This window comes from Zootoca vivipara, chromosome 9 (assembly GCF_965207765.1).
Source record: "Zootoca vivipara chromosome 9, rZooViv2.hap1.1, whole genome shotgun sequence".
In the NCBI taxonomy this organism is placed as follows: domain Eukaryota; kingdom Metazoa; phylum Chordata; class Lepidosauria; order Squamata; family Lacertidae; genus Zootoca; species Zootoca vivipara.
This window is the reverse complement of record NC_142592.1, coordinates 30,074,475-30,090,349: the sequence shown is the minus strand read 5'-3', so window position 1 is coordinate 30,090,349 and position 15,875 is coordinate 30,074,475. Positions and strand designations below refer to the sequence as shown.

The 15,875-nt window shown below is 43.2% G+C and overlaps 1 protein-coding gene across 1 annotated transcript; it reads right to left on the bottom strand.

Annotated features, from left to right (window-relative positions):
* Window positions 1-2,328: 2,328 nt before the first annotated feature.
* Window positions 2,329-11,634, bottom strand: LOC118091126 (GLIPR1-like protein 1). The gene is made up of 6 exons (XM_035127773.3): window positions 11,103-11,634; window positions 9,361-9,618; window positions 5,367-5,470; window positions 3,622-3,707; window positions 2,723-2,755; window positions 2,329-2,632 (listed from the first exon to the last, which is right to left on the bottom strand). The coding sequence occupies exons 1-6, from the start codon at window positions 11,286-11,288 to the stop codon at window positions 2,469-2,471; spliced, it is 831 nt and encodes a 276-aa protein (XP_034983664.2). The 5' UTR covers window positions 11,289-11,634; the 3' UTR covers window positions 2,329-2,468.
* Window positions 11,635-15,875: the final 4,241 nt, after the last annotated feature.

Here is a 15,875-nt window from a genome sequence, read left to right as displayed (position 1 = left end):
GAATAAAAATGTTTCTGGTGTATAGCAAGACTAGGACCAATTCTGAGAGAGGGTGCACAGAAGATAGAGGTATGTTTCATAGAATCATAGAATCGTAATCTAGTCCAGCCGCCTGCAATGCAGGAATCTTTTGCTCAACATGGGGTTTGAACCCACAACCCTGAGATTAACAGGAATAATAATAATAGTCTATGCTGTACCAACTGAGCAAGACAGTGGTGGTTTGTCAAGCTTCTTAAACCCTGTGACCCTGTTGGAGCTCCAAATGCCCACATGCAATGTTTTGGGAATTGTAGAACTTAAAGGAGAAACACTGAATTGGCTGTTTGGTTTTTAAGACTGTGGGCTGAATTTAGAACCCTGTTCTTGTGTGAACTGGCCCTAAAGCACTCTGGCTGTATAGATCTCACTCATTTGAATAGGACTTCCTCCAAACAAAATATGAAGTGGAATCTGCCCATAGAAGAATACACAAGTAAAATATTGTTTAAATCCTACATAATTAGATTCTTCCTTTGAAGAAGCACTTTCCCATATTCAGGTCCTTCTTCAGGATGGGGAAGCTGTTTGGCCAGCACTCCTGCCAGACAGAACGAGAAATGTGACTTATTTAGAAGGCGGCCTAGTTCTAAAGAGGACTCAGACTTAAGACACCAATGGAGTGAGACTATCTCTCTCCCCACCCCCACGAAGTTACTGCTGGCTTATCGAAGGCTGTGACAAAGGCCTCACATTTGTGAGGTCTCGAATCCACTGATATTCCCCAGCTCAGCATTGTAAGTCAAGTAAGATGAACACAATGGCCGAGTTGCTGAAAAAGCTCGTCAGTCATCTTGTCAGTACTAGGAATGCATGCAACCCAGTTTAGACTCTACCCCAAATATAGAGATTTTTGTCCCATGGTAACTATATTCAGTGTGGGCTTGCACTGCCCATTGTGTCAGGACTAGGAGAAGCTGTTCCCGTATCCGATGTGTGTTCCTCAGCTGAAGGCTCCTGAGTTCAGCGCCTTGAACCAACATACAAAGTACAGTAAGCAGGAGACACTGCTCAGCGGGCTAGAGAAACACATGTATACCAGGCCTGGCTCCTCTGTAGGCTTCCTACTACCTGTCAGTTGCAGGGGTTGGTGTACATTTTTGTTTCTTTCTGCACCTGAAGCGTCTTCTGCACATGCAGGGGCTCACTTGATTAACCCCTGCAGATTTTACTGTTCAAGCCCTCGGTTGCTTCCACACTTTGTTTCTAAGGTATTGCTTTATCACAATTAACTGGAAATGGAATTAAAACAGTACACTAATTAACCAACAATGCACTCTTCCATAGACAAGTTTTTCTTATGACGTTTACTTACAAGGAGAATCCCATTAAGCAAAGATCTGTGGCAACTTCAATTTAAAGTATATGGTTTAAAAATGTAGCTAGTTTTATTGCTTCCTGTTCATCCCTACAGATGAATAGCCTGTTAATTACCCTTTGAATAACCACTTTGAATTGCCCAGAAGATGTTTCTGGTACACTTCTGTGCATGCATGGGAATCCTCTACAGTCATATCTTGGAAGTCGAATGGAATCCATTCTGGAAGTCTGTTCAACTTCCAAAACGTTTCCAAACCAAATTGTGGCTTCTGATTGGCTGCAGGAGCTTCCTGCAGCCAATCAGAAGCCACAATTTGGTTTGCAAACGTTTTGGAAGTTGAACGGACTTCCAAAACGCAGGAGCTTCCAATCAGAAGTCATGAAAGCCCCACTGGACGTTTGGTTTCCAAAAGAATGTTTGTAAACTGGAACAATCAATGGTTTGCGGTGTTTGGGAACCAAAATGTACTACAGCCAAGGTTGATGGAGTGAGGATTAGTTACCAAGTTCCTCTTTTCATTTATGTTGAAAACAATGTGAACAAAGTAGGAAAGAAAGTCTTCGCTACACAATCTAACATTGGGGCAATTCAAGGAGTTGATCCACAGGGTAATCAACAGGTAGCCTACGTATAATATCCCAGCTAGAAACAAAAAATAGCAATAAAGTGGGCTGAATTTGTAAATTAAAGGCACAAGACTTCAGAAAAAACCCTTGTAGTGTTTTGTGTGCCCATAACAGACATACTGCTGTTACAATTGCATGAAGAAAAAAATCTGCAAAGAACTTTGGAGGACAACATGAAAAGAACTGGACTGCTCCAGAAAAAGTGAGCAATAAAAGAATGGCAATTCCAAAGACAGGTTTCTACGGAATAGTAAAACCCATAATATTGCACACTGACACACACACAATATTAGTATTCATTTTTCTGCTTTTAAAAATATCCCCAAATCATTAAAATGAACAAACTTTTAATAATTTTATTGAATTGAAAATATCATATAAAACAATGTAATTAACCAAATCTATTTTAAAAAACATAAACATCCATGTAAATATGAGTTGAGTCTTAGATATTAAGGATAATGTTTTGTGTTATATGGATCTCATACAGTTTCTGTTTGCAGCATTAAATCTGGATAAAGTTTCTGTAAGCAGTAAACAGCTACAAATGCTAGAAGCGTTAGTGATGGCCTTAAAACTGCAAGTACAATACAGGAGTCATCACATATAAGTCGGTGCTCCCAAGGTGGATACCATCGTGAATAGCCTATTTAAAAAAACAACAACATATTTTTACTAGGCAAGAATGTCATTTTTAATGCAAACTTGAGCTTTATAATTTAATTGTAATACATACGCTTGATGTATATTTTTTCACGACTTGAATTTCCTGCAAAAGGAGAAAAGTAGCATTATAACTAGTGGAGAAACCCGTTTCACAATATTAATATATTATCAATGGGGTTTACTTGTTTTCAGTCAGAGCATGGCAGGTCACTCATAGCATTTCTACAGAATTCCAGCATCCAGAATGTGCAATCTTCGGTGTATGACACGATCATTTATTTGGTAAAAATCACCTCATCGCCAAACTCTTGAACTTTATTTTGCATGAATTAACAAACAAGTCAGGATACAGCCTGAAAGCATCTCCATAGATTATGAGTTGTGTAAGCAAATCTGTGGTAGTGCAATGCCTGTGATTGCATTGTCTGACACCATTGTCACACTACTGTAGACAAGGATGTAAAATTGTTGGAACCTTGAAGCTAGATTTTGTACAATTGTGTAGCACAATTCTATCATTGTGATAGGAGATGTAAAGATACATGGATTTTTTTTTTGCGGGGTGGGGTGTGTGGGAACCCTCCCCACCCTCCCCTTTTGAGTTCTTCCTAGCAGAATCCAAGGCATACAGTATTAGATTGGGAGGCAGGCTTTGTTCCCATTGGAATAGTGCAGCATTTTACTTTTTCAGAGTGCTGTGAAATTGCAGCCATTCTACAATGCATTTAAAAGATTGGGTTTCCTTCCAAGTCTTGCAGATTGCAGATTGTTTGCTTTGACAACCAAACCTGCCCTGCTCTGAGAAACATACATGTATGTGTGTGCATACACATACATAGACACATGCATGCATATCCATACATGTATACAAAAGAGAAGCTCGTATTGCTTTGAAATTAATAGAAATATATACATAAGTGCGTGAGAAAGCCTTTCATGAATGTTCATTTTACTCAGATCTGTACTTACTACAGAGATTGTCTTGACAAGTGTCTCCTTTTGGGCATGCGCTACAGGGCTGTCCTGTTTTATAAGGTCTTGAAGGGTAGGTGTCACTAAAGAGCATAATTGAAACCAAAAATAAAAAAAAATCCTTCCAGTAGCACCTTAGAGACCAACTAAGTTTGTCATTGATATGAGCTTTCGTGTGCATGCACACTTCTTCAGATACACTGAAACAGAAGTCACCAGACCCTTATGTATAGTCAGAGGGTGGGGAGGGGTATTTACTCAGAAGGATAAAGAGCATAGAATGTAATAAGGTACTGAATTCACAAGCTAAACAGAAGACTGAAGGACAAGCTATTCTGAATATAATAATTATTTAGTTGTAACAAATGAACTGCCTATGCATTGAGGGTTCAACTAAAAAAAATTTGGTTATACAGTGGAGTATCCTGAGTTAGAAGAGTTGAACAGTCCTATACTGTAGATTAGATATAGATTGTGACATATACACCAGCGTTTCTCAACCGCTGTTCCGCGGCACACTAGTGTGCCGCGAGACGCTGGCTGGTGTGCCACGACGTGCGGCGACGAGAAGGGCGATTTTGCAGCTGCAAACTCCACCTCCCTGGGCGTCCTATTTCTTCGCCCCTTCTAGTTTCCACAGACCAATCAGCTTTCATTATTTCCATTTTCCCCATGCCTCACGTGACAGGATCATCCCAGAATCCTTTAGCCAAGATGGCAGCCCCCAGCAGCTAATAGTGGCGCACGTGTGTCTCTTTTTTGGAAAATCGAGCGGACTTCAAGTAGCTACTTTTAAAATATTCAATCTCCATCATTAAAAAGGTAGTTTGTTGCTAATTCACGGAGGCATGAAGACCAAATCGTCCTCTCACAAGTCCGAGAACACACACAGGGTAAGATACGGGACGGCGGGGTCGGGTGGGGTGGATCAGAAACCCGGATCTTTTAAGAACTCAGCAGCGCTGACCCGCCGGAAAGCAATATTTGACAAGTGTTTCTTACAGTCATAATTATAATATAGGGCGGCACAGAGTTAATTTTTTTAACTTTTTAAATGGTGGTGTGCCTCGTGATTTTTTTCACGGAACAAGTGTACCGTGGCCCAAAAAAGGTTGAGAAACACTGATATACACAATTAATAGGGCTGTGAACATTTAGGACTGCCAAATGTGACCTTTAAAGTTACAGCAAACAGGCCAACCACTGCACTGCAACCTTGATCAGTTCAGTAATGACTACATGAACTCCATCCCCTATGAATACCATACTTGCTTATGTGAGGGGTCTGCAATGTGAACTTCTATGAGCCTCTTCATTTGTTTGTTTATTTTTTGCAGTGTGATTCTTTTAAGAAGCCATCACCTGATTTAAAATTAAATTTGAATTAAGTGCAAGACAAATAACATGAACATTTAATTCTATGCACTTCAGAAACACTTATTTGCTTAATATCTACCAGCACTCATTTATGAAAAAAAATTGGACACTTACAGCCAAATCCCATACATGTCTTTGCAGAAGTGAGCCCTATTGGGTCCAATAAAACTTAATCCCAGATATCTATTTATAGGACTGCCTCCTTAAATATTTATAGTACTTAAGTTAAATAAAATGTCAAAGCCTTAGAAAATTTACACAGCCACTTTGTGCACGATGTCAATTAAAAAATCACCTAAAATCCTACATTTCTTAGGTCACTGGCTGGGTTTATCTCTTATTCTCTTAAACATTTGTTAACTTACGTTGGACCATAATAGCAAACGAAATATTCAGTATTTCTATGTCGATCAAGTCTACGACAGAAAACAACAGCACAGCCAACCTTATAAGTAGATGCCCGAACAACCTGGGGGGAAAAGCAGATTTTATTTTACACAGAAAGGTACAATTTGTGTTAATAGTTACCAAGTCCAGTATTTAGGCTTTAGAGATTTAGTACAAATCCTCCAGTTTTCAGAACAAAGAACTGTGAATAGTTTTTCTCTTTGGGGTCAGGATGTGGCAGAAGTGCCTGCACTGGTGGAAAGGAACTTCTGTTAGGCCCACTACACCAACATCCTGCAGTGGATCAGCCTTCACCAGCTGAACCTTATCAGCTTATCTGTGTCCTCTAAAAGTTACATATCTGCCTACCCAGGTGTATTATTGGTGATCTTCAATCTAGGGATTGTTACCTGCCACAGAGGCTGGTACATGGTATCTCCACTCACTTAATTATTTGGTGGAATTAGCAAAGACAGCTGATTCCCAATTTGGGGTAATACAGAGTAATATTTATTTATTTACACTGCCAAAGTTGCAGCCAATAAGCAATACTGTGTTGTGGCTTCCAGCACCAACAAAAATTACAGAATAAAAAGATCATGGGCCTAGCCAAGGGGAGTGGGCAGCTGTCCCCCCCCCCCATCAAGTAAAACAATAGAAATATTTAACTGACCAATCACATCAGTTCTGCTCCCCCCCCAAAAAAAAAACCAAAAATCCTGGCTACGCCCTTGAAAATTATTGTTAGTTATCACAAGATTATGCACGGGTCATCTAAATCCATATTCCCTTGACCAACAGATTATACTTGGTTATCCTTCTATTATCCAGACTAGGGTTGCCATACGTCCAGAATTTCCCAGACATTGTTGGGATTCAGCCGTTGGAAACAGTATCTGGGTGGAAATAGCTTTAATGTTTGACAAAATCTGGACATATGGCAACCCATGTTGGAAGTGTAGATTTTGGCGAGTTTCCTTTAAAATAGCTCAAAAACTTCTTCTTCTAGATCTTGCAAAAAAAGCTCAACAGCTTTGGGCAAAACCAAGCTTGGTCTGGACCAAGCATTCCCAAACTTCGGCCCTCCAGATGTTTTGGACTACAATTCCCATCTTCCCCAACCACTGGTCCTGTTAGCTAGGGATCATGGGAGTTGTAGGCCAAAGCATCTGGAGGGCCGCAGTTTGGGGATGCCTGGTCTGGACTATACAAAGACAGAAGGATATCAAGATTTACAGGAGATATCCTCCATATGCCACATCCCTCTCCCTAGGCCACACTACTAAACCCTGCTCCACTCCCTCCTCTAGTGCTTTTGCCAGGCTGAAATGTGTTCGTGAACTTTGATAATGTCTCTTGCTTGCCATGACCGAGGGTGGAGAAATGGGAGTGCACAAATCTCAGACGTTCGTGTGGCTGGAATGTGGTTTATTGTATGAAGGTAAAATTAATACCCTTTGCTCTGCCCATTTTTGCCTCTGGTCCCACCCAGCACCTAGTGTAGAATGTAGCATCCAGAATGGGGGCCTTAGGCTGAAAAAGATTCTTCACCCCACCTCAAGAGGCCGTAACCAAGACAAATAAAACAACAAAACACAGATAAGATGCAAGGGTACGATGAAGAGGATACAAGGCGGAAAATAGCTACAACTGGACATTTTTGTTTTCAGGAAGAAGTTTAAGTGCCAAGGATTGTGGAGCAGCCTCCATAGGGATGACTGAATGAAATGGTATTTTAAAGACTAGGTTTCCTGAAGAGAGGGGGTTCCTGAGAGACAAAGGATTAACATTGAAGATGAAGCAAGACAGAATAGATATGGCATGCCAATAGGCAGAGGTACTGAGTTACAGCAGAAGGAACAGGTTTGTCTGACTGGGAGGTCTCAGGAGTGCCTTGAGCCAATAAAAAAACGTGCTCAGGTGACCAGAGGCAACTGACTTGTTCTAAATGTTAATGACAAGTTGATTTAAAAAATGATGGAGCATTTTAGTAAGGAGGCTGATTAATAACCGAATAAAAGCATATGCTTTTCAGAAGTGGCAGGCGCATAATCAGGCGTCCTCTCCATCCCATGTGTGTTACTTGAAAGCAGCAAGCTTAAACCAAGCTTTGTTTCTTCTGTCCTGTTTGCAAGAATGTACATTACCATTCACCTTTAGTGGATCCAACTTGTTCTGGTGCATGTACAGAATGCTGGCCAAACCAAAACCTTGAATATTTGCTGATGGAAAGGCCATAAAAGGTGTGCAGCATAGATTCAGAAAAGATAATAGAAATGACACATGTCTCATATGCAGAAGAAAGTTCCAATTGATAGGTGACACCACACTAAAGGCAATTCCTACATCATATGGAGTGGATCTCCTCATGAGGGCCGCATATACAAAAAGCCCTCTCCTGCAGAGTGCAGTGATTGGTTGGGTATATAATGGATGAGAGAGCATCTGCCTGAGTGATTAAAGCAAACTAATCCTTCCAATACACAAATCAGGTATACTGTAGATCCAAGCCACCACATTGATGCACCGAGGGCAGGTACTGGCATAGCACGGTGACTCCACATGTTGCTATCCTATATCTCCTGTCAGCAAGGGTCCTTTGCTGCCACTTGATGTTGTTTTATTATTCGATTTAATATTGTATGCTGCTTTGTGTATTTCAACAGAAAAGTGGTATGAAAGCATCATGAACAAATAAATAAATAAATAAATTCCTTGGGTGCCCATCTTAAAAACCATTGCTTAACAATTGTTTTTTCCCTCCCATTTCTAGAACAGGGTTTCCTAGATGGAACAAAAGTAGAACAGCAGGCGAAGATCTCAAGTTTTTACAGATATTTCAAGGAGCTTCCAGCATCCTGAGCTATACGTCTTGCAATTTATATACTTTCATTAAAGCTATAATTCTTGCAATTTATATAATCTCATTAAAATTATATAACTTCATTAAAACTGAAGTTGACAAAAATATATTCAGAAATTTTAGAAATGATCTCTACATGAATTTCTACCGTTTTATAACTTGGAAGCAGAGTAGCGCCAAGGCAAGGTGATTTCCACCAGTTTTTCTCCCAGCAGCAATCATCACCAGGTCGCAATCTCCTCAAAGCCACTTCTGAGGGGTTGGGGGACCCTACTGAGTAGGGTGGGCTATGACATGAGGAACTGAAAGGGGCTCTAGTAGGCAAGGTGCTGAAAACCAGGCAGAGAAATATTCTGTGAATGTAAGTTTCTCTCGTGGAAGGTGCCTGATTTTTAGTGATCTCCTCTTCCCCTGTGCCAGAGCCCACTCCATTCAGTAGGATTTCTTGACCCACTTCGGTAGAGGTTTTTCAGGTGGCTTAGGTGCAAAGGGGATGGGAAAGTCCCGTTCTACCTCTTCTCTTCAGGTAGTGCTTCTTTGGATGATGATGTTCATGATTTAAATTTGTGTACTGGCCTTCATCCAAAGATAACAGGGTGGTTCACAAGATAAAAATACAAAATACACCATAAAACCAAAACCAGAACTCCCCACTCCCACAAACACATTTAAAAGGCCATAGAATATTAATCAGCCAAAAGCCTGGTTACAGAGAAACATTTCTGCCTGGCGCCTAAAGATATGCAAAGAAGGTATCAGCCGAGCCTCCCTGGAAAGAGCATTCCATAAATGGGGAGCCAATGCAGAAAAGGCCTGTTCACATGTTGCCAACCCAGACGAGCTTCAGATGATGATCACAGGGTCCTGGTTGATTCATATGGGGAGAGGTGATCCCTGAGGTATTGGGATCCTGACATCATGACATTAGTTATAAATTCAATATCCAATGTCATTTAAAACTAAATGGATATTATTGTGATAGCCTCCAGATGATTACTTTAAAAAGTATGATATAGCACCATTATAACAATCACTTCATGTACTTGCTGTCTTAAGTGATCAATGTTTCTTGATGTTTTAAGACGATCTTAATTGAGAACAGAAGTTACCTGTTTATAGCGTCTGCAAACTTGTGAACACGAATTGTCCTGGTAATCATAGAAATCTTTATCTGAGTACCATGAATAGATGGCATTAGAAGAATTAAATGGCACTCTGCGGGCATGTCCAAACCATAGATTTTCTCCGACAGGATTAAGTGTAGGATCAGGATGGCCAGCTCCTTTTTGCTTCATAAAATGGTTACGTTGAAAAATACATTTCTGTCCCCATGCTCTAGCAGTTCTAGCTAAAGCTAGATCCCATGTCTGCAGGATACAAGAAATATATAATGCATTGTCTTTTATCACATTTTCATTAGCTAACTCGTACTAGTGTCTATAAATATAGTATTACTGTTGTTGTTGTTATTGTTATTATTATTATTATTACTATACCCCACCCGTCTGGCTAGCTTTCCACATCCACATTTCAACTGCAAACATAATGCAAATATTTATTTGGATCAAGCACTTAAGCAGAACAATCTTATACTGTTCTGGACTTAACTTTATATGTTAGTAACAAGATCTTGAAAATAGCTGAGTAGTTATCAGCTGCCACTGCAGTTCTAGGGATTAGGCAGGTATCCTGGTTCTAGACAGTTTAGGGCTTTTGAAATTCTGTATCTTTTATGCATTTCAAAACAGGTAATATCTACAGTATTTATAAACATCTACAGTGGTACCTCGGTTTATGAACACAATTGGTTCCGGAAGTCTGTTCATAAACTGAAGCGTTCATAAACTGAAGCGAACTTTCCCATTGAAAGTAATGGAAAGTGGATTAATCCGTTCCAGACGGTCTGCAGAGTAACCGTTCATAAACTGAAGCGAACCTTCCCATTGAAAGTAATGGAAAGTGGATTAATCCGTTCCAGACGGGTCCGCGGAGTACTTAAACTGAAGCGTTCATAAACTGAAACATGGGTGTAATTGGTTCCGGAAGTCTGTTCATAAACTGAAGCGTTCATAAACTGAAGCGAACTTTCCCATTAAAAGTAATGGAAAGTGAATTAATCCGTTCCAGATGGGTCTGCGGCGTTCATAAACCGAAAATTCATAAACCGAGGTGTTCATAAACCGAGGTTCCACTGTATTACTTTGAAGCAAACCACTTTCAGAACTCCTGTCAGTGGAATTATCTCTAGGACTGCTTCCTTTACTACATGCTGCCTTTGGAGCAATGTACTCAAGGTGCCTGGTGCCAGAAGCCAGGTCCCCGCAGATCACGTCCTTGGGGACCCTGCTATCTTCAATTTTGTGACAGGCCTAGGCCAGCGCATTTTTCTAATAGGTTTTAGCGCTGGGGTGTTTTCAGTGCCAGGAGTAAGCCCTAGAAAATTCAAATACATACAAACACAGAAGGCTGCGGCCCTCGAGTTACCTCACAGCTCGCTCTCAAGAAATTCGAGGGCCTAAGCACGCCAGTACCTTCCTACTGTACTGTAGTTAAAACATACCCGCAGAGAAATACCGAAATCCGCAATTAGGCACAGTAGCCGCTTCAGAAGGTACGTCGCTGGGTTCAAACGGAAAAAAGCCCACCAAGAGCAGACTTGGGCCACACACCCTTTTGACCTTCGCGTTTTAAAAAGGGTGGGCTAAGCGCTGCAGCGCTTGCCTCGCCCTCCCTCCTTCCGCACCTGAGGAAAAGGCGGCGGAGCGAGAGGCGAGCTCCCCTTCGAGCGCCTTCCCCCTCCCCGCCCGCCCCCTTCCTGCGATTCTGCCGGCCGTATTCCGGGCACACACACCATGTGAAGCATGTCGGCGGCCGGGGGCTGCACTTGGGAGCGAAGCCTATTGTGGATGTCGACGTACTGACCGATAAAGGTCTTGCTGGTAATTCTGGGGTAAGCCAGCGGCCGAAACGTTTTCCTCCCGCGCGCGCCTTCGAGGGCGACGAGCCCAAGCAGCACCCACGACCACAGCCTCGGCATGGCGGCAGCAGCAGCGCCCTCGCACGTCGGAAGCGCGGGACGGGCGGACGGGCGCGCATGCGCGGCGCCGGCTGTTCTCCTTCAACGGTCGGCGCTCGAGGCCGAGGTCTTGCGGCACGCTTCATCCGAAATCGATCCCATTGCTTATTTCTAACCAGGCGTGTACAGTACAGGATTTTAGCCTTACTCTATTCTCTGATCTTTTGTTGTTCTTCAGCTTCCAGGGTTTATATCTCGCGAGCTTTGGCTCAAATCAAGCCCTTGCCTGCCCCGCTCTTCACGCGTGTTGGTCTGATGCTGTGCGCGCGTGTCTGCAGCTCTGTTGAATTCAAGGGGAATTTCTCCTAGAATTGCCTCCAACTCATCGCTGCCGTGCACTGCCGTTCTAACCGAGTTTACTCTTCCGGAGTAAGATGGTGGTCGTTCCAAGTGTCCTGTGACTCACAGCCTGAACAGTGGTGCAGCCGGATCTAAACCCATGGTGGTGTTCCCTCTATCCGGCGCGTTGCCTTTGAGACCTCATGGTCAGCCCTGGAGGCACTGAAAGCGACGGGCAGAGCACTCAAGAAACTGAAGTCGATAGCAGAAGCAATGGTGCTGCTGCTGTTGCTTCCCATCGCCTCCACTGGGCCATTTCAAAACGCCATTAGGAAGGGGAGAGAAGGAGATGAGTTCAGCAATAGCAATGAAGCCCACCAAGAGAGAACAACACAGGAATGTTACTGGCTTACTGGCACCAGAGACTGATTTGAGGAGGGAATTTGTTACACTGAAGGAGGAAATGGCCTCCTCCTGGGATTGGGGCATTGGAAGATAGTACTGTACTGTAGTTCTTTCTGCAATTAGGCACCAGAGCACAGATGGGAACTGGGAACTGTAAGATACATGTTAGTTAATATTATCTCTTGTCCAGATAGGCTTGGCTTTTTTATTGTGTAAGTTCCATAGCTGCCAAGTTCCAGGTAGAAAAATAAGGGATCGCAGCGGCGCGACACCGGAAGTCACTTCTATGCATGTCCAGACATGCGTAGAAGTGACTTTCGATGCTGGCGCTGCCCAATTTCCGGTGCCCAGACATGGGCGGAGCGGCACTGGCTCAGATGCAGGAAATAAATGCTTGCAAAAAAAGGATGCCAAATGCACTAATACAGTGATGCTTCAGGGAGATGCTTGTGCTGTGATTCCTGCACTGGAGGGGGTTGGTCTAGAGGACCCTTGGGGGTCCCTTCCAACCGTCCAGTTCTGTGATACTATGATTAAAATACTCCAAGAAATAAATAAACGGGCTTCTCTGTGGCAGTCATTGGAAAGGGCTCCGGGGGGGGGGGGGCATCCCACAGAAAGTTTGGTATGTGCCCTGCAAAACCACCCTCTAGCCTTCAGGTTTATTTTATTTTTATTTACTACAATCGATTGTAAAATAACAACAGCAACAACAACCTCAAAGCAGTTTACAAACGGATAAAACAATAAAATTAAGGGGGGGGATCTCAAAACTTAAAACGTACAAAAAGTTAAAATACTAAAATAGATTGAATTTCACATCCACTTTATTGGATATTCCCTGGTTCTAGTATTATGAGAAGGGGAAAAAAAATCTCTTCATTCCCACCCACAATTACTTGCCTTTTTTCTAAAAGTTAAAATGCCCCAGATTTTGGAACATTTCCTCATAGGGGAATTGCTCCAATCCATGGATCATATTGGTTACACACACACACACACACACACACACACACCAATAATGTGATTCTCTGCCATGGCAATAGGTATGCTCTCAAGAGACAACTATATAAGACAATCTTGTTGAGTATTGTCCACTGACTGGCAGCAGCTTTCCAGAGTTTCTGACTCTACCTGGGCATGCCTGCAACTGAACCTGAGGCAATGCAGGGCAGCTATGGCTATACTGAGCTACAGCCCAGAAAGCATAAACCAGGAACAGAGAGGCAATTACAGTAAGAAAGGACAATAACAGTTTGCTATAATTTGGCAAGCTTTGGCTACCTAAACCAGCTCAAGAGAGTGGCTTGCAAAAGGCACCTTTTGTTTATTTGAAACCAAGGAATGTCACGGATTTGCAAGATGCAAATTGAATCCCTGCCCCCAGGCAAATCTATTGTACTTGGGGTGCAAATTGGATTTGAGCTCACAGCTCCTTTTATGTGGCTGGGCACAGGAGGAGGTGCTGCTAAAAAGATATATTAAAAAACAAAACTTTTGAGGCCATTTATCGTAATAATTTTCACAATTTGCCAGATGGAAGTGAACTAGAGTGTCACAAGAGGAAGAGGGGGTTAGGATTTAAATGCTCCTGGGGAATAAAACAAAAGAAAGAGAGAGGAAGAGGAAGGGGGAGAGCTTGCAGGAAAAGCCTGGCAGAGCTCCTCCCCACCCGTCCTATCGATCCCTCACCTTAATGGGCAACAGCAAGGATCACTCACCTTTTTTACTCTCTGGGCCATAAAGAGCCCAGCCCGTCTTGAATGTTAGATGACTTCAAGGCAACCCTGTCCTGCACGTACATGCCCAGCATTTTGTACTATTGGGAGGGAGGGAGGGGGGTTGCAGCCTCTTAAACGGGATCCAGACGCAGGAGCATTGCCGGCCAGCCGCCGGGGAGGTGTCTGTGTGTGTGTGTGTGTGAGAGAGAGAGAGAGAGGCAGCGAGAGCGAGAGAGAGAGCGCCCATGCCTGTAAGGGAAGCGCGTCCTCCTGCAAGCTCTTTCCCAAAGTTGCAGGACGGAGACTGACCTCATCCCTTGTCAGAAAGGGGGCGGGGGTCCAGCCAGGATCAGGCTGTGTAAAGCGAGGATTCCTTTGTATCAGTGTCTACCGGTATGCAGCGAACTGCATAGCTTAATTAATGCAAATGCTGCCTTCTCTCTCCCCATCCCCCTTTCCCTTTTGGCTGAGAGGGGGGGGAGGCAAAGCAAAGCAAAGCAAAGCAAAGCAAAGCAAAGCAAAGCAAAGCAAAGCGCCACACAGGCGTCTGACCCCCACCGCTTGCAGCCGCAGGTAGGGAACTGCCTCTTTCCCCGCCGGGAAAGGAGCGAGCTGCAAGCGGATGCCGGAGAATCAGCTAAGGGGGGACCGGGGCTGCGAGACAGTGAAGGAGCCGAAGGGAGAGGAACAGCTTTGGCAAGGCTGCTGCTCCTGAGTCCTGACTGGAGCCGCTGCCTTGCAGGAGAGTCGGCAGGGAGGGAGGGGGCGGGGGAGCCACTTTGCATGGAGCTGGCAGGACTCGCTGGGGTGCCCCCTAGAGGCCTGGAGCAACGCGCAACGTAAATCCGGGTGATTTATGGGATTTTGTTCGATCCGGGCTGCCAGCGGGAAATGGCTTTGAAAACGGGGCTTTCCCGCGAAAAACGGGAGACTTGGCAGCTATGGTAAGTTCCCCTGATGTACCAGGCAGATAGCGACAGAGGGACAGTGGCAGGCAGGTGGAGGGGAGACATTCCTATTAACAATGACACCACTCTGCTGTTTTTTTCTTTTTAGCACAATTCCACAATTCCCCTTTGAATATTCACTGAGTGTTCACTTTGCTTACAGTGCAATCCCAGCCCCCAGATACACCATTTGAGATGGCCGCAGAGTATCTTCTTACACTGACTGGGGAAAGCCCAGTTGGTGTAAATTAAGCCAGTGTAAGTTACATTGGTGTAGATGGCAAAAAAGGGCCATATCAAGGGTGGGGAGTGGTTATGCCAAGTCAGGGAGAGGGCCAAACAAAGTTACGCTGTTTCCTAACTCCCTGCGTTCACTGGTCTCATCTACAGAGCTTGATATAAAATACACCACCAGGTATAACTAAATTCACTACAGGAGTAAATAGAAGGGTAGAAGATGAAAGTTCACCTTGCCTCCCTGGCCACATACATTCTGGTCAGAAGCAGTTAGGACACAGCTGAACATACACAGGAGATACACTAGCAAATCTACCTAGTAAGGCTTGCTCTGTAAAGCTGCAGTTTATATACAATTACTTGAGAGTAAATCTTGATTAAGTTAGCACAACTCACATCTGAGTAAACACATGAACACAGGCTCATTTTCTGACTGTAGTTGTAAGATGGGTTCATAGAAAGGATATAGTCATATGCACAGTTTCCTGATACATGAGCAGGTTGTAATGTCTCTGAAGCCTTAATTTTCCCCAGACATAGAATAGGATTTAAGGCTGGTATTCATTTAAAAACTGTGGATGATTCTCTGCCATATAGATGGCTAATCTTAGGCTAATCACACACACTAAACCTCATAAAGAGAGAAATGAAGGGCTCTTTTAGACTTGCTATTTTTGAGTGGGGTACATACCAGAAAATTCAGGTTAGGTGATTAAAGTTGATTTGATAGTCTTTCCAGCAAATCAACTTTAATCACCTAACCTTTGTGATAAATAAATGAATGACACGGGACAGTGCAGTGAAAAGTGCTCACAGGAAAAGAATGTAAAAAGTTGGGGAAAACTTTATATAGAACATGTGAAGCCAGATGGACCACTTTGTGACATTGTATCATATCAGTATTCATTCATTGCATTCTGTTAATCATGCAAAATAATACAATAAATAAATAAACTTCT